Source organism: Corvus kubaryi, unplaced genomic scaffold (assembly GCF_017639235.1).
Source record: "Corvus kubaryi isolate FWS band 111438036 unplaced genomic scaffold, C.kubaryi_AGA036_p1.0 37357, whole genome shotgun sequence".
In the NCBI taxonomy this organism is placed as follows: Eukaryota; Metazoa; Chordata; class Aves; order Passeriformes; family Corvidae; genus Corvus; species Corvus kubaryi.
In genome coordinates this window covers 16,599,265-16,616,555 of record NW_024581117.1, presented here as the reverse complement: position 1 = coordinate 16,616,555, position 17,291 = coordinate 16,599,265, and the positions used below count along the sequence as shown (strand labels likewise).

General features: G+C 51.4%; 1 protein-coding gene across 12 annotated transcripts in view; it reads left to right on the top strand.

Moving 5' to 3' along the window:
- Window positions 1-7,191: 7,191 nt before the first annotated feature.
- CDH23 (cadherin related 23) overlaps window positions 7,192-17,291 on the top strand; it is a 181,895-nt gene continuing 171,795 nt past the window's right edge. For 5 of the 12 annotated variants that reach the window (XM_042033494.1, XM_042033490.1, XM_042033497.1 and 2 more), the window contains exon 1: window positions 17,016-17,085. Coding sequence is in view for 4 of the 12 variants with exons in the window: in XM_042033492.1 (XP_041889426.1) it covers window positions 17,016-17,085 (70 nt within the window). In the remaining 8 variants the exon portion in view is untranslated. Of the gene's footprint in view, window positions 7,333-7,370; window positions 7,449-7,547; window positions 7,719-17,006; window positions 17,086-17,291 lie in introns of those variants that run through there. The other 7 variants (XM_042033499.1, XM_042033501.1, XM_042033503.1 and 4 more) reach the window with 5 other exon arrangements.

Sequence of the window (17,291 nt, the reverse complement as noted above, 5' to 3'; positions counted from 1 at the left end):
AGGTAGGTGTGGAGAGTGTTCCTGTGGCAGGGGGAGTGAGCAAAAAGGGGATTTATCCTTTGGTTTCGGTGGCATTCAGCTAAGGAAGGTTAATAAATGAGGGGAAAAAATCAATACAGATGCAAATTGGGCAAGAACCAGGTCTGGGTATAAAGCAGGGAATGCTGGTGGGAATGCCATGGTATGGGGGTGGATGCTGCCAGGCGTCTGAGCCATGAGCTGTGGGTGATCCCCCTGCAAAAGGGGATGGATAATTTATAGGGAATTGCATTTAATGGCAGGGAAGTAATTACAGTGCCTGGGAGAAGTCACATCTGCTGCTCAGCGTGGGCCATACTGAGGAGTTCAAGGTAAGGAAAAGTGGGACGAGGAGGGAAATGGTGGTGGCAAGGCAGAATGAAGGATGCTGGATCTGGGATGCACCAAAATGCAGCTACATCTTGCTACCTGCCTGGGTGGGTTGAGTTGGTGTCCCTGCCCATGGCAGGGGTTTGGAACTAGATGATCATCACATTTCCTTCCAATCCAAACTATTTCATGATCCTATGATTAATGCATCTTTGACAACAAAAGCAGCCATGAACCCCAGTTCACAGGCCTGGAAGGATGCTCTAGCCAGGAGGAACACTGCAGGGATCAAACCTACTTCACATTTAGCTGGGAGACTATACTGCCTTTTTTCTAGTTCTTCAAGAGCTTACAAGAGGGAGTTGCTTCCCAGAACTGGGATACCTGAGGTCCAGAGGAAGACCATGGCTGTGGGCAGGGCTGGAGCTGAGCTGCATCCATGTGTCTTCCTCACCTTCCTAAAAATGCATTCCCAGATTTTGTCTCTGTAACTACCACCCTCCTCTCAGCCAGCAGGGCTGTGCATGTTTTCCCATCTCCCAGCCGAGGAAGGCAGGTGTTGATCCGGCTGCCACGGGAAGGACCACATGCTCTGCTCAGGGCTTGGCCCCTCTCCTCTGTGGGTGTAAAACGAGCCATGCAGGCATTGCAAAATTCCTGAGGGAGAGCCCACGATGTGAAATGGAGTCACACAAATCCTGGTGTGGTGCCCAGCACTCGAGGTGGTGCCCAGCACTGCTGGCTCTGTGACCCAGGGTACAGAGAGTCCCAGTCCTGCTGGGCCTAGCAGCCCAGCACAGAGGGGTTGCTGTGCCTGTCCCATGCTGCCTTTTCCAGCAGCCTTTGGAGTTAAATCCTACTGGCCAAGGGGAAAAGAAAGCTGGGATCTGGCAAAGCAGAAGCAGCAAGGCAGCGGGGTGCCGGGAGCAGGAGGGGAAGGGATGAAAGGGCACAAAGTGGAGGGGATGCATCTGCTGCAGCTTCTGCTCAAAGGAGACCAACTGAGCTTATGCCTGAGCTGGTTTTGTCCTCTCTCAGCTCTGTGGTGCCAGCTCCCCCTCCCTGCTTCAGAGCTGGACCAGGTTCAGTGTTAGTATTGGGGGCTTGAAAACAAACAAATATGCTGGAGGAGGAAAGGGAATTTTTGCTGTGAAGCAATACTCACCCCCCATCAGTTGCAAGTGACTTCTCTTTCTCTCTGATCTCCAAAGCCTTGTCCAGGCTGTCCTCCCTCAGTGGAGTGCCTCACAGGGTAGGAATGCTGGCACCTCTCCATCTGTGGCACCAGCCTTTGTGTTACAGAGGCTTTGGTGCAGTGCTGTTACCCCCCAGGAGGCACCTCTGAAGCCACCTCGTTATCCTTCAGCATTGCCTTGGTGGTGGCCAAAGAGCAGCAGGAACAAGATGGTCTTTAAGGCCCCTTCCAACCCCAAACCATTCCATGATTCTATGAAACACAAGCAGTCACTGGGGGCTTGGGAAGGGCCACCATCCACAGCAGATGAGCTGAGCTGAACCCGCCCCTCCACGGGTGCCCCACAGGAAAAAACAAACCTTGGCTTTGAAACCTTGCCAGCCAGCTGCAGGCTTGCCCGGCTGCTGTTCTCCTTTTACATGTTTTATGGAGTAATTTGTACTATATTTACACAGCGGTGATAAACAGTTTTTAAAATGGAAGCAAAGAAAACGCTGCTGGATGAATTGTTACAAAAAAGCCCTGTTTGCCATTCCAGCAGGGGGAAAAAAGGGATAAAAATCACCATCCTAGGGACATGCTGTTCGTCAGATCTGGGTATTTTTTTCCCTTGATTTGTGTGCCTAATGTGAGCAGAAGAAGTCGCAGATGCATGCTGAATTCTGCAGGGAACATATGCATGCATTTAAATCATTTACAGCATTTACTGGTGCAATTGTAAAGCACATTATTTTTCTGCATTTGTAATTAGGCTCCAAACAGATGGTGAAGGACTGTAGCTCCTGATTAGACAGGCTTGTGCTCTGTTGGACGGCGCTGCGAGAACAAACTGAGATGAGAAACTTTTCCTCCTAATTTATCATGCCAGGGCGGGGGAGTGCAGGAGCTGGGGCTGCCTGAGTGTGAATTCCAGCACGCCTGGAGAAGGCTGGACAGAGCTCAGCGAGCCGTCCCTCTGCCATCCCTGCCTGCTGGTGGATGGGCTGCCTGGACCCCCCTGCCAGCTCCTCTTCCATCCCAGGTTTTGTGACCCTGCCTTGCTGCACAGCTTGGAACACCTGCCAGCACAGGATGGAGTGTCTGCTCTGACAAATGCCTTCAATATGAAGCAGGAGCTGGGAGGTGAGAAGGGTTTTTAAAGCAGGAGCAAGCTCCAGGCTTGTAGCTGTTTAGGAGGAGCGATCCCACCTGCCTGGCCTCAGTTCCACTCTTTTTGCCACCCTTGGCTTGGCGAGAAGGGGAGAGATTTCCTCCTCTCCTGAGGGCAAACTTGAACCTTAAACAGCACCACAAGCTCGTCACTGGTCCCCTGCACTCACCTTCCAACTGCCCAGGAGTCCCCCTTGCTATAGACACCCCACTGTACTCACACAGGGGACAATTTATCTATCCGCTGTTATTTGCACTTCTTCCTACAGTTTCTTATTTTCCTCGCTGACCTCCTTAAATCACAAACGTGTGAACCTGATCAAAATGGGTTAATGAGAGGCAACTGGCAGAGCAGAGCAAGGCAGAAGAGGAGCACGACAGCACTTTGAGACCTCACGGGGCTGGAAGTTGTGACCCTGGGTGAGCAGCACAGGAGCCTTCCAGGATTCCCTTGAGGAAACAACGTGACCAAAGTTCCTTTGTGTCCCCTTTGCTGGTTCCCCCAGGCTGTGGAGATGAGTGGTCACCTTCCCTTGGGTTTTTATCTTGCTGCTCCACTGAGTTACCAGCGAGGTCAAACACAGGTGTGCCCCAGGGCTGGCCAGGAGCGAGGCCATCTTCTGCGTGGCACAGCCCTCTGGTGTTCCCTGACCCCAAACAGGGAACAAGCAGCTTGGAGACCACCTTGCAGGGAAGATGGCCCAGCCGAGGGTATGATGGCAGGGGGCAGGGGAGATGGGAAGGGCTGTGGGGTGGATTCTCTGTGCCTGTTCATGGATTCGCTGTGCCTGTAGATGGCACCTTTTCCTTTGCTGAGGAAGAAAGAATAAACCGAGGGGAAGGAAAAAAAACAAGCTGGTGAGGTAGGGCTCAAAGCTAAGAGAAAGGTGCTTCACATGTGTGGCATGAAGTGACTCAGGGTAGTTGCAAAGTTGTCTCCTGTCACTGCCACTGCTCTTGATCCAGATCACCTGGATCGTCACTGAACCCTCTCCAGTTTACTAACATTCCCCAGCAGTAAGAAATCACAAGGGCTGAGTGAAAAGTGCTTCCAGCTGCAAAGAGAGTTGCTCCAAAGGGTTTTTTTTACCCTCATTAACCCATTGTGGATCTAACAAGCCCAGCCTGGGGCTGCAGGGTGCTCTCAGTGCCCCTAGCAGGGGATGTGCCCTGCTGGCCCCAACTTGAGACAATTCTGCAAACAGGCTGCTTTGGGGTCTGCAGAGTGCAGAGGGCTTCAGCCAGGTCCTGGCAAGGCTTTTTGAGGCTCACCAAAATCACCTTGACCCTTCTTGCCATGTGTTATCACCACAGGAATGCTTGGTCCAGGGGTAGCTTGCATGGACCCACCTGTAAACACAAGCTGGAAGATCCCTGAGGAATTCCCACAGAATTAGGTATTCAAAGGTGAGCCCAGTTTCTGCCCCTCCTGCTGCCTCCACAGGGACTATCACCTTCCAAAGATGCAATTTGAAACCCAGTACTTCTGTACTTCTAAAGGGAAAAAAAAAACAAAAAACAAACAACAAAACCAGCTGCTCTTTCAGTGCTTTTATTCTCCAGAGAGAGAATTCCAGCAATCCCTTAACTTTGCTCAGCTTTCTCACCAGCCTCCTTCACTCATAAATTCCTAAACAAACAGTGTGATCCTAATATTGGCCTTAAAATTCTGTGTGAAATGGACCTGGAAATTAATTTCACACCGGAAAAGCCGGCTCACTGTCAGCCACAGCACAGGTGGTTGAAAAGAAAACTCCAAGATGGCTCTACAAATTAATTGTGACTCGGGTGAGAAGGTAGCAGGTGGGGAGCTGCTTCCCTCACACTGCCATCCCAACCCACGCAGCACCATGGGGTGCTAGAAAGCTGTGGGAGAGGGAGGATACCACCACTCCCCTGGGGCTTGTGGTCTGGGGGGACAAAATCACCATGTTTCCCCCCAGAAAAGTGGAAGCAGGGGGCATGGGCTGCTTTTTCCCGAGCATAAAAGCTGCCCTGCATTTTTACACAGGTTTTATTTACTGAGGAAAAAAAAAAAAAGGATAGTACTTTGGGGAAGCACTTCCAGGGACCCTTGTGGGAGACTCCTGGGGAAAAGGAGGCGTGAAGAAATGACGGATGGCACAATATTGCACGGGCTGGTTGTCAGGCAGTGATGTCTGTGCAGACCCTGGAGTCCGTGGCAGAACGTGGTCCCTGGCAAGCAGAGATAATTCAGTATCTGAGTGGGGCAGGATTTTGCATGTGTCCGTGGTTTACCTGCTTTCCATGTGATATTTCATCTATTTAGAGACAAACGGTGATCCCAGCTCTTGCAGTGGAAGGCAGGCAGAGGAGTGAGACATTGTGGGGAGAGCTGGATGCAGGAATGTTCTGTGACTGGATGGAAAATGAGAGGGGGAGAAGCCCTGCAGTACAATTTCAAGGTTGAGTGAGTGGTGCCAGGAGGCTGTGAAAGGCTCTGCTGAGCTGCTCTGTGTTCACAGACAGGATGGAGAGGGGATCTGCCTCAAAAAAAAATCAGGTTTCGCTGTAATAAGTCTGTGGGGAAAGGCTGGGATAGCAGGGAGGTTAGTCCAGCTCTCCAGCTCCCTGCTTTTGGCTTGGTGTTAATTATGATCCCAGTAGCAACTGGGAGCATCTCACTGCTCACAATGTATCACTTTCTTCTATTTCCTTCTTTTCCCCAGCCCTGAACCTGTTAAAAGGCACATCTCCCACAGGCTGGGTCTTGGAGTACCATGGATTTCTCCAAACAGGAGCTTGGGAACATCAGCTCAGTGTCCAGCCTACACACAGCTATTGCTGTCCCTGCCTGATTTAAACTGGGCTTGACAGGGAGGCACAGATCACAAGATACTGAATTCCTGTGTGTTTTGTGAACCTAGGCACTGAAATCCTCCCAGTCCTCCCTCTCCTCTTCAATGGGAAAGGCTGCAGCCTGTACTCCACTGGGAGTGGGACTGGGAGTCCAAGCCAGACCCCCAGGCCAGGAGGAACTCGGCCTTGTTAGAACTGACTTATGTAAAACAGGTGACACATCTTCAAACCAGTCAGGATGTGAGCAGAAATCCATGGTGTGAAGCCAAGGCATAGGAACCTAGCAAAGGAGAGGCATGCTCCTGTTTAAGTAGAAACACTGACCTGAATTTATCAGGAGAGTATCATTAAGTGAGACATCACCTGTGCAAAGCCAGAGCAGGTACAGGCACCCAGGCCTGAGACATGTCTTCACCTATGGTTTTGCTTTGGTTCCTCTCTTTTTTTGTCATTTCTTCCCCTCATTAGCTCCCTGACTTTGTGGATGTTGCTGGGATGAACACAGAGTGAGGATCCTGGCTGTGTACACGCTGCATGGTGATGAAGAAGGCAAGGAGGGGATGAAGGCCCCGGGAGAGAGAAACTCCCCAGAGCAGGTGGCTCAGCTCAGCGGGGTGCTCAGAACCCCAAACAGGTAACACCTGCACCCTTTGTACTCCTGGTGACCCCCAAGGTCAGTGCCAGCTACCAACGCCAATTCCTTAAGGAACCTAACACAGCCAAGGTGTGATGTGAGGAAATTATCTGCCGGTGCCTTAGTCAGCTGCAGAGAGCTTATTGCATTCACCTGTTTGCCAGGGACTTTGGGTTCAGCCCAAAGCAGCTGCACGTGTGCCAGGGCTGGCTCTGGGGTGTGAAGTGCTTGAGGCTTAGCCAGGTTTGGTGGAGGAATCCCCCCCATCCCCAGGGAGTACCAGGAGCAGACCTGTGCCCAATTCCAACCAATCAGCCCGGGAGCTGTGTTAATGGCATAATTAGAAGGAGCGGCTCAAGAGAGGCAAAGGCTTAATTACCCCCACCTATGCCTGCAAGAGCATTTGCCTACGGGTGCTCCAGGATGAGGGGAGTGGAGGTGAGTGGAGGGGAAGGGTCCTCACATCCCTGGAAATGTTTGAAGCCAAATTGGACGAGGCTTGGAGCATCCTGGTCTAGTGGAAGGTGTTCCTGGCCATGGCAGGGGAACAGAATGAGATGATTTTTGATGTTCTCTCCAACCCAAACTATTCTGGGATTCTGTGATTCCTAGGCAAGGCTCCAGGGTGGGCTTTAGCAGCACAAACCGTGCTTGTTTAGCATTCTAATCAAAGCTGGTCGTGATGGGGTTGGGTGCGATGGTACAGTTCCACGGGCCCCATGTGGTGGTGGGAGGCCGGTGTGTGCAGCAGTGCAGGACCCAAAGCCCTGCCCGATCCAGGGACAGGGAGTCACCCCCTCGGTGAGAGGATTGGTGTCACTGCAAGTGGCTTTTTATGGCTTTGTTGCTTCCAAGAAGGCAAGAAATGGGGTGAAGCAGTGGCATTTGGCCGTTTTCCCAAAAGCTGCTTGTGGGGAGGTCTTGGACCGGAGGCAGGAATGTCCTGCCAGGCTTAGGAATGCCGGGAGGACACAGGGTTGAGGGCAAGGAGGGTTTGGTCGGAAGTGTGGCTTGGCAGCACGGTAGATAGGAGCCCATGCCCATGGAGAGCGAGGCTCCGGGTGCCCGGGGAGAGCAGCTCGGCAGGAATATCCATGCGGCTCTCCTGGCACGCCGTGCCCGGATCGCTTTCCTACTCATGTATGATTTACGTGCTCCGGGCCCTGCCAGCTGCTCCCGCGTGCAGGTCAGAGAAATAACAACATTAGCAAGAAAAAAAAATAATTAAACCCACCGAGGCTGAGTTAAACTTTCAGTAACCAGCACCCAGTGCCTGCTCGGGCTGAAGTTGGATTTGAGGAGGTGACTGCTGTTTGGGGGGCGAGCCCTGGATTTGGGGCGGCTGGGAGTCCCCAGGGAGGGGTCAGGAGCGGGGGAAGGTGGAGCCGGCGCTGAAATCCCGGGTACCTGGGCGAGGGGCGCTGCGCCGCCCGCGTCAGTGTCTCCTGCGCTCCTTCCCTTTCCCTCCCCTTCCTCCTCCTCCTCCCGCGGCGGCTCACGCGGCTCGCAGGGCGGCGGGGGGGGGGCATGGGGGGTCGCCGCTGACACCGGGCTTCGAGATATCCACCACAGGTAATGGCCCACCGCTTTTCCTTATTCCTCGTGGGTTTATTCATTTGGGAGGGGTGGGATGGGGGGCGAGGAGGATGTGCGGAGGCGAGGGCATCACCCCCTCCATTTCCCGGGGGGCGGCTTTGCGCGGGGTCTCCCTTCCAGAACCTACTTTGTTTGCTTTCACCGAGCGAACAGATTTTTTGGGGGGCCGAGCCCTGCTATTATTATTATTATTATTGTTATTCTTTTGGGCGGGGGGACGCGCTTAGCGCGGTGGTTTCCGTGGCAGTAGAGGGGGAGCCCAGCCTTTCTCCCTTTTCCCTAAAATAACACTATAAACGTACGGTGGCATCCGCTGTCCTGCCCCGAGGGAGCGGGCACGCTGCCCCCTCCTCCCCCTATCCCCGGCTCTAATTTGGAGTTCGGGCTGCTCAGAAGCTCCAAAGTTTCTGGGATAAGCCAGGGTTGAACTTCTTCCCAGACGTGGGAATGCCACGCCGCAGCCGCGCGTGGGGGCTGAGCCGCAGTGGAAGCGGTGGGATTTTTAAATCCCCTCCAAACACTATTAAAATAGCAGGACAGCGCTTTAAAATGTCAAACTTTCCCTGAACGTTTTGAGAAAACACTTTATTTTAGATTACTTTTCCTCCTCTGATTCTTTACTTGCTGCTGCTTTCTTTCGTCTCCTCCAGAACCTGCAGACCCTCTTTCCTTTAAATCCGTGTTCTGGCCACCTTGCCGGCCACTATCGCTTCCCCAAGCTGCCTCTTTTATACATCAGCGTTTTCCAGGAGGAGAGGGATGCTGGAATGGGACATTTCTTACGCTGATGTGTGTTTTCTTTGTAGTTGCTTTGGGTTTTTTAGCCTGTGCTGGGGGAAAAGCCGCGTCTGGCAGCGGATTCCTCGGGCAGGAGGGCTGGCAGAGCTGCCGGGGCTCGCTCTGCTGGGGCTGCATGCAACAAGCCTGTCTTCTTCCCGAGATCTTCCCGGTGCATCCTGCGGGAGCCTGGGCTGCCTCGTGCATGTGGGATAGAGCGGTGCATTGAGATGTTTTAAATTTATTTTTTTGGAGAGTGGGGGCTGGGAATAAAGTATTCCCATGGAATACTTGCATTTGTGAAAATCCAGGTGGTTATTTTGGCAGAGTGAGTTTTACCTTTGTCTCTTCTTCTCCCCTGTCCTGTCAAAGGAGGGAAGGAGAAATTGCTGTGCAATTCCGTTTTCCTTCGCTACTTCTGTCCCTCCCCAGCACAAAGCTTTCTTGTTTCGGAAGGAGTTGGGATGGTGTAGTGAAAAACACAATGTTTTGTTTTAAGATCAGGTTGTAAAACACCATCTTTGTGGGAAACTGTAAAAATTGATGTTGTCCCTTCTTTTAATTTTTAACTTTTTTTTGTGATAATTGGGAGCAACAATGTCTGGAAGAGGCGGGAGCCGTGGAGCTTGGCTGGCTGCTGTGGCTGAGCCTGGGAAGGGCCCCCAGCCCATGTCCAAAGGGACTGTGTCCCTCTGCCAGGAGCATCACCTGGGTACAGCAGGGAGGGAGGCAGCACCAGAACCATTCCTGCTGCCCAGCTGCAGTAATCTCCAGAGTGATGCCCATGGCATGGCAGCTCCTCTGCTGACCTGGTGCAAGGAAAAAGGCCCTGCAATCCTCTTCTGAGCACACCCCGGAGCAGCTGGGAGGAAAGGACCTCTTAAAAAGGATTCCATTTATGAAGTTTCTTAGATGTTCTGTGCGGATGGTCTGGAGCACAGATTAGTTTTGAATTTAAGAAGCTTTAGGATATGGGATTGGCTTGATGAGGGGGCTGGCCTGTGGCCTCTTGTTAGGGTGTAAAATATCCCAGCTGCTCGCAGCCAGGCTAATTGAGCTGGAGCTTTGCTTTGGGAGCATGAACAGTTCCATGTGCAACCTAAAACTTCCATGTTTTTTTCCCCACTATAGTATCCTTCTTCCTCCAATAAGACTTCTAATAATGTTGCAGGATAAATATAGTTATTTTGGGGCTTTTGTGGCCTAAGGCCTACAAATGTGAAAATTCCTGCCTTTGTGCTGATGTTATCTGACTGTATTTCAGTGTGTAGATTCTGCAGCTGAAATGGGGAGAAATTGGGAATTCCAATGGTTAAGACCCAAATCTTGCAGATGTCCTGGATCTTGCCAGTGGTTTGGTAAAGACCAGGATGCTATGGCAGGGGCTGGAGTAGCATTTGTCCGTGGGCTGTGCTCAGCTTGAGGTTTCAGTGTGGGCAGGAGATGTTAGTCCAGGGGCCTGGTGCCTTGCAGTCCATGAAGGTGAAGATTAGATGGCATATTAGGAAGGAATTCCTTGCTATGAGGGTGGGGAGCTCCTGGCACAGGGTGCCCAGAGAAGCTGTGGCTGCCCCATACCTGGACGTGCCCAAGGCCAGGTTGGATGGGGCTTAGAGCAAGCTGGGATAGTGGAAGGTGTCCCTGCCCACGGCAGGGGCTGGAACTGGGTGGTCTTTAAAGTCCCTTCTGACCAGCGGGGCAATCCTGGCACACAATGTCACTTTTGCAGCCTCCTGGAAGCGTCCATTTCAACCCGTGTCCTGGGGCCAAGGACCTGGCTTGCAATGGAAACTGCTCTGGGTGTGGGAAGGCTGTGCTGTCCCTTCAGAGCCTCTGCCAGAGCCTGGATTGCTTTGCCCTGATCTGTGGGTTTGATAAAACAGCTGCTCTCCCAGGAAGAAAGAGGTCCTGCTTGGAGTGAGCTGGGGAGAGAGAGTCACTGGGGGCAAACTTGTGATGGAAATAGAGCAATGTGCTGGAGGCTGGGCATGCTGCACCTTTGGAAAGGGCATGTAGGAGAGGGACTGGACAGCTTCAAGGGCCCTCAGCCACATCTGGGGTCTCAGGAGGGTTCGCATGAACAAGCCTGTCACTGGTGATGGACTGCTGTCATTAATCCAAATAATTTCATCCCTGCTGCATGCCTTTGTCTTTCTGTTCAATCCCTGCTCCCCAGGGCTGCTGTTTGGGATTGAGGGATTTTGAGGGGGTTCCTCGTAAGTATCCCCATCTTCCTTGCCGTGTGCTGTCTCTATCTTCTTTTCCTGCTCCTACAATTCCAGCCAGCGAGTGATTACCCCAGTGCGCCCATGGTGCTGCTCCGCCAGGCGAAGCTTCCCTTTTATTAGCTGGAACAGCCAGCGGGCCTTGGAAAGGTCTGGAGCAGCAAAGTGCCTCTCTCTGGAAGTTAAGTGAGCTTTGTGTGAATGCAGCAAGGACACTTCCCTCTTGATTTGGATGAGGCAAGAAATGGCCTGAGAGCCTTTGCAGCTCCAGTTCACCAGTGTGAAGGTTTTTTGTGGGTTTTCTTATAGTTGTTTTATTTTTTTCCCTTTCTTCTGAAGCATCCCTTTTTCCCTCTGTTTTTAAGATCTACCATTCCAGTCACCAGAGGCCTGAGCAAAGTAGCCTTGTTGCTTCTTTTTAGAGTTGCAAACACCCAGCCTGGAGCTTAGGGGCAGCTGGGGGCAGGGAGATGGGATGAAATCCCAGGTGCACACACACCCGGGGTCCTGGACTTGCAGTGGTGTTTACCAAGGGAGATGGAGTTAAGTAACTCACCCATCTCCTTTGGCAGGGCTTTAAAATGCAGCTTGGTGACTGATTGGGAGGAGCTGGTGGTTCTGAGGCTGGTGACTTGCTCTTGAGGCTGATGCTGAATCTTTTATTGCTGTTGTGGGGGGACATCTTGGGGCAAAGCCTGTGCCCTGCTCCCTCCTGCTGCAAAAAGGGGATCTTCACCTTGAAAACTGTACCTGGACATGGCAAGGAGGGAGGTGCCAAGGCAGTCCCTACCAGCAGATGCTTTTTTCCCCTTTAATCCCACTTCACACATATCTTGTCCTCTTCTTTCCCCCAAACCAAGCACAGCTCGTGTGCCCAGCTCTGGAGTGGCACGGGTGGGAACCCCCAGGGTCTGTAGGCACAGGCTGGGTGGCAGCAGTACAGACACTCAGGAATCGTGTGTGGGAGCCCGAGGATGTTGGACACTTCTCCTGCATAGTTTTGATGCAGTGCTTGGAAGTCCAGCCAGGCTGCTGCCTGCTCTGGGTGAGGCCTTCCTCTTCCAGGCAGGGCACAAGAAGAAAGTGTCTGGCATCCCATTCCTGAGCAGGCTTGGAGTCAGGCCTTCAGCATTCTTACATTTGCCACTTTGTCCATTCCTGTATATTTTCTAAGAGCCTGGAGAGAGGGTCCTGTCTTGTGAGACCAGACTGTGTGTGTCACTTCTCTGCATTCAGCTTTCCACTTTCTCCTAAAGCAAGGATTCCCACCCTTCTTCCCCTCCTCCTTTTTTCCTCCCTCTTTTTTTCCTTTAAGCCAAGCTCTGTTGCTGTTGGCTGCTTTTCCACCTTTTCATCCCATGTTAGCATCATCTGCTCCACAGCTTTGCTGTGTTGCTTCCATGTGTTGGTGCAGCCCAGGAGCCTGTTGGCTTGGTCTCTATGCCCCATCCCAGCCTTCGTCCCAGCTTAGGAGCTGCTGTTCCAGCTGAACGGAGGTTTTGTGATGGAAAATGGTTGCTATGAGGCCTATGGTGACTAGCAACCGGTGCTGGAGACTCTGAAGAGCCAGTGCTGTCCCACTTAAAAGGATATAAATCAGGAATCTCCATTTCTGTCTCCCCAAAAGAGAAGTTGCCCTTGCCATGGAGGGATGGGTGCCAGTGACTGATGCAGCAGGGAATAGGAACCCTCTTCCCAAAGCTCCCGGGGTGTTATTTTAATATTCCATGGATTCAGAAGTTGAGTTGGATGCATTATTTGACTTTTCCTTGGAGATGCCACAGTTATGGTGTAGGGTTTGGTGTTGCTTATGCAGAGTGGGGTAGTTATTGGGATTGTCTTGTGGCAGTGACTTGGAAAACCAATGTCATTTCCAACCCAGGCACAGCCTTCCTGCATGGACAGGAATGTTTAAAGATGGCATTTCCTTCTGAATCTGGGTTTTTGGTTAAATGATGTGTTAATGTAATTTTGCAGCTAATGTTTGATTCCTGTGGGAAAGCAAATGTCTGGAAGCCCCAACCAAAATACTTTCACTCCTGTCCTTGTTTTAAAATGGAAGTAAACTGCTGGAAGCGTGGGAAACTTTTGGGTGTTAGTAGTTGTTAGTAAGGAGCAACTCGAGCTTTTTCCCTGGAAGAAGAAAGGTTTGAGTACCCCAGTTGGGAAGTGCAGAGATTTGTGGGGAGAAAACACCCCTCTCTCCAGCCTTCATTTTGATTTTGGGGTGAAGGAAGGAGAGAGAGGATTTTCATGCTCTTTTCTCCTACATACACCATCTCAGGTGGGTTGTGGCAGGTGCCAGCAGCTGTGCCCCTTATTCCCTGTGGGCATCCATATCCCTGCTCCCATGTGCATACCAATATCCTGGCCTGTATTTATTTAACCGGGAAATTTTATTTTCTTTCGCTGCAGGGAATAGAAAGCAAGAAAAAAAAAGGGGGGGGCAAATTTTTTCACTGGGAACAAATCTCATTTTCAAGAGTCCTGACAAAATGAGCCATAAAATTACAATATTTCAAAGTGCTTTGTAATTCTAGTGCGGACGGCTCTTCATCACGGAATCCGAAAGCTCAGAAAATATAAAACTCATTAGATTAAAATAAACCACCTACTGCACGGGAGAAAAGCTTATTTATCAATATCAATTTACTTCTGATTACCCTGTTCTGCAATTTGTTATTTTTGGGAATTATGACTTGGATATGGCTCATGCCAATATGGGGGTGGGAATAAAAAAAAAAAAATCGGAATTAAGTTGTAATTTTTTTTCCTTTTGAATCCTACTTATTGTAAAGTCCTGGCCAAGAGGCAGCAATAAGAAGAAAAGGTGAATTTCTAGCAGTGCTTTTTTTAAGCGGCAGAGGGATGAGGAAGCTGGGAAAGCAGGAGAGGCTGTTCTTTTGGTGTGAGGGGTGGTGTTAAGCGATGTGCTTGGCCAAAGGGGATCCCAGGGGTGGTTTTTTGGATGTGTGTTTGGTGGTGGTCCATGCTGGATCTCCTGGCTGCTCTTCCAAGGTGGCCGCAGTGACAGAGGAAGCTTGGCAGAGAGGGGTCCTCCAGCAGCTGGATGGATGCTGTGGGTGTGGTGGCATCCTGGTGACATCTCAGGTACTTCCACCCCACCTCCCACATCAAATCCTGTGGGTGGGCAATGCTGTCCCTCTTTGGGGGACATCATTGGTGTTTTGTTGCCAGAAAAGGGGCTTTTTTGGGAAGGCACAGAGTTTCCTCCTGCGGTGGCCGTTCGGGAGATGCTCTGATTTACACTTTCATTTCCTCTCTGTGCCCCTGGCGCAGCGCGGAGCAAACAGAGAGGTTGGAGCTGTAAATTTTGAGGCTCGAGCATCGCGGTGCTGTTTGGGGAAGGGAAGACCAGGCGGGGGGAAGAAGGGACAGGGGTTCTGGGGATGATTAAAGATGCCAGCGTGGAGCAGCTCTGCCAGCCGGGCTCCGGAACGGCAGCTCCGGCGGAGGCAGCGGAATGTTTTGTGTGTGCGCAGAGCCGCTCCCGTAGGCAAGCGCCCCAGCAGTGCATTTAAAAATAAACCAGCCCGGGTGCAGAGCCTGGAACTGCTGTTAAAGCACCCCGAGAGCAGTCCATGGCCCGGGCTGGAGCACTGGGAGCATCCCTGCTCCAGCGTTCCATGGAGGTGAGGTGCCAGGAGGAGGCTCCTGGAGCATGGCTGGGGTGGGTGCGTGCCAAGGGCTGGAGCAGGTGGGATTTGCCACGTTTAGGGATGCAGCAATGCTGTTGAAGCAGTGAAAAAGCCGCTTCTAAGGCTTGGGAAAGGAGGAGGCATTTGGAGAAAGCAGGCTGAAAAGCCTTTGCTTGACCTGAGTTGATTCCTAAACTTTCAAGCCCCAGATTTGTTTGCACTGTGGTGTTTCCTCAGCTTCCCATTCCCTGACGCTCTGTCTGCTGCTCTGTGTGCCTTGGGAGCAGCTGCCAGCGGATGGGGAAACCTCTGGTTTAACATTAGTGCTTTGGCAGCCAGGAGGAGACAACAGTTGAGCTCCTGGGGATGCCTTGCCCAGAGACATTATCATGCTGGAAACTGCACTGAATGCTTCCTCTGAAGACCCTCATTCAGGCACAAGGTGCAATTTAATCTGCTCTTAGTCACAATTTTTTAAGTTCTCCCCAGAGACTTCTTGATCCCGTTCCTTAAATTTGCAGTATCTGAGTGAACCATCTCAAAGAACCAGTGAAGAGCTGCAATATTAATGAAGACAGAGAAAATCAAAATGACATTTCAGGCAATTACTTACATAATGAAGTGACTGACTTGGAATATCCAATATTTAGATTTATCATGACACTCGAAAGGGGATGCTGTCAACCGCCTTTATTTCTACATCACATAAATTGTTTTTCCACTGCCCTGTTGCCTTTTAAACATGGGCTGTGAAGATGGAAAATGTTCACGCTCACTTGGGCTGATAGTGGTGCTGTTTGAGAAGAAAGTTAGTGTTTTCCTCAGTGGCATTTTGGCATTGCAGAAGGCAGAGGAACCTATTTCCATCGCATCCTCTCTGGCTGCAGCACCAAGAGCTTGGGCTCTGCATTCCATGCTGGATGCAGGGGTCTGGAACAACAGTGCTGTCTGAGATTTCCTCCTCCCCAAAACCTATTAAAGCAAGGGGAAAATTGAGATGTTTGGTGTTTTTTCTTTATTACAAGAATCTATTCTGCTTTTGCTGGCCAAACATAAGTATTTAAAGGGATTGTCAGGATGCCTGGTTCCTGGGAAAGTGGTCATTTTTGTTTAGAAACTGGGCCTTATGGATGCTCTGCTGACACCGAGCACTCAGAAGTCAGAAGCTTGTCATGGGGTAGAGGTTTAAACTCTCCTGCCCTGACTGTGTTTTCTGAGGCGATGGGCATGATTACACCTGTCTTCTCAGGCTTGCACTGAGATACCTGAAGATGCGCAAAATGCACCACAGCACCATTTTTCTTGTCTAGGCACAGACCTCTTCATCCCAGAGACTCTCTGTAGCAAAATAGTGGGAGAAATTAGAATTTCAGGCCCTTTCTGCAGTGACAGAGTTGTTATGAGCTGTCTGCTTTGACACATCCATCAGTAACAATAAAATAGGTGTAGCTATTGCTTTGGAGCTCCTTTAGGAGCCTCCCTGAGGATTCCCATGAATCTCTTAAGGGGGGCAGAGCCCTTCACCCTTAGCTGGGTTGGGATAACTCTACCCACTGATGTGGGTAGAGCAGGATGCTGTGAAGGGAAGGTTTAGCTGGGTGACAGCTCCTCTCCCTGGAGTGTCACCTCCTCTCTCTGTCCTTGGGGCTGCTGCTGTCCCAGCTGGATCTGGTGGGAAAACATTCCACTGCCCCACAGCTTGCAGAGCACTCAGGGAAACATGGAGAGCTTCAGAGATGCGTCACTGGGGTGTCCTGTCGGTCTCAGGCTCTGCCTGAGGAAGCTTCTGGAGGTTTCCTTGTGCCTTTACACTCTGTGTAATACATGTGATTTATATTTGCCTCCAGGGTTGGAATGTTTTAAAATCCTTGTGTGCAAATTTCCTTGCAAAGCGAGACTTGGCTGAGGTTTTGTGGGGTTGGTTTGGAAAAAGCTTTGGGGTTGATGGTCTGAACACCAGGTGAGGATGTGGCTGTGCTGGCAGCTCCCTGGTGCTGTTTTATTCTGTTTCCTTAGAGTGAGTAGCCCTGTGCTGTGTTGAAAATTTGGGAGGCAGAGAGGGCTGAGGACATGTTCGGCAGCCTCCCTGCCTCCTGTGCTCCTGCAGTGCCTGCTCTGCAGCCACCCAGGTGCTGTGAGAGGTTCGAGGGGCTCTGTTCCCAAATCTTGGTGCCCCTCCAGTGATTCTGGGTCAAGCTTCCCGCACAACTCTGCCAAATCATCTCAGATCCGGCTGCTGACAGCTCACTGCTGTGTCACTCCCAGGTCACAGCAGCTCTTCCTTTGCTCTGGTGCTGGAGCGGCTCATCCCAGCTGGGGCTGCTCCTCTCCTGGTCACGGCGGTCACTGTGGCTTGTCCCCTCACATGAGAGGATCTTTGGGAAGAGGAAAGAAAAAAATGGAGCACCTCCACCAGGTTAATCGTGGTTTCTATTGCTAAGAGGATGTTTGGGGGCTACATGAACTGAGAAACAGAGTGTTGATGTCCTGAGGGTTCCCCTGTGGCATCAGGGAACCTGGGGCAGGGCTGTACCCTGAGCCTGATTTAGGGAGACAAGATCGTATCTGTCAAGTGCTGGACTTGACACTGCCTCTCTTCTTTGACAGGAACCATGAAGCGTCGTGTGGCTGCTGCCAGCACCTTCCTGCCTCTCCTCTTGCTCCTGGGGCTGGTCTCTCCAGGTAAGTCTGTCTCTGCTCTCTCCCTGCTCAGTGCTCGTGTTTGCAAGGTGTAAAGGCAATAATTGCTGTGTTTGTCGTCTTCTGATGGGTATACAAAGCAGCACTGCTGGGGCGATGTGGCTGCTACAGGTGAGCGATCTCCTGTCTCCATCCCGTGAAGTCCTGGGGACCTGCACATTGTGCTCCCACTCTTCTTGTAGTCCTTA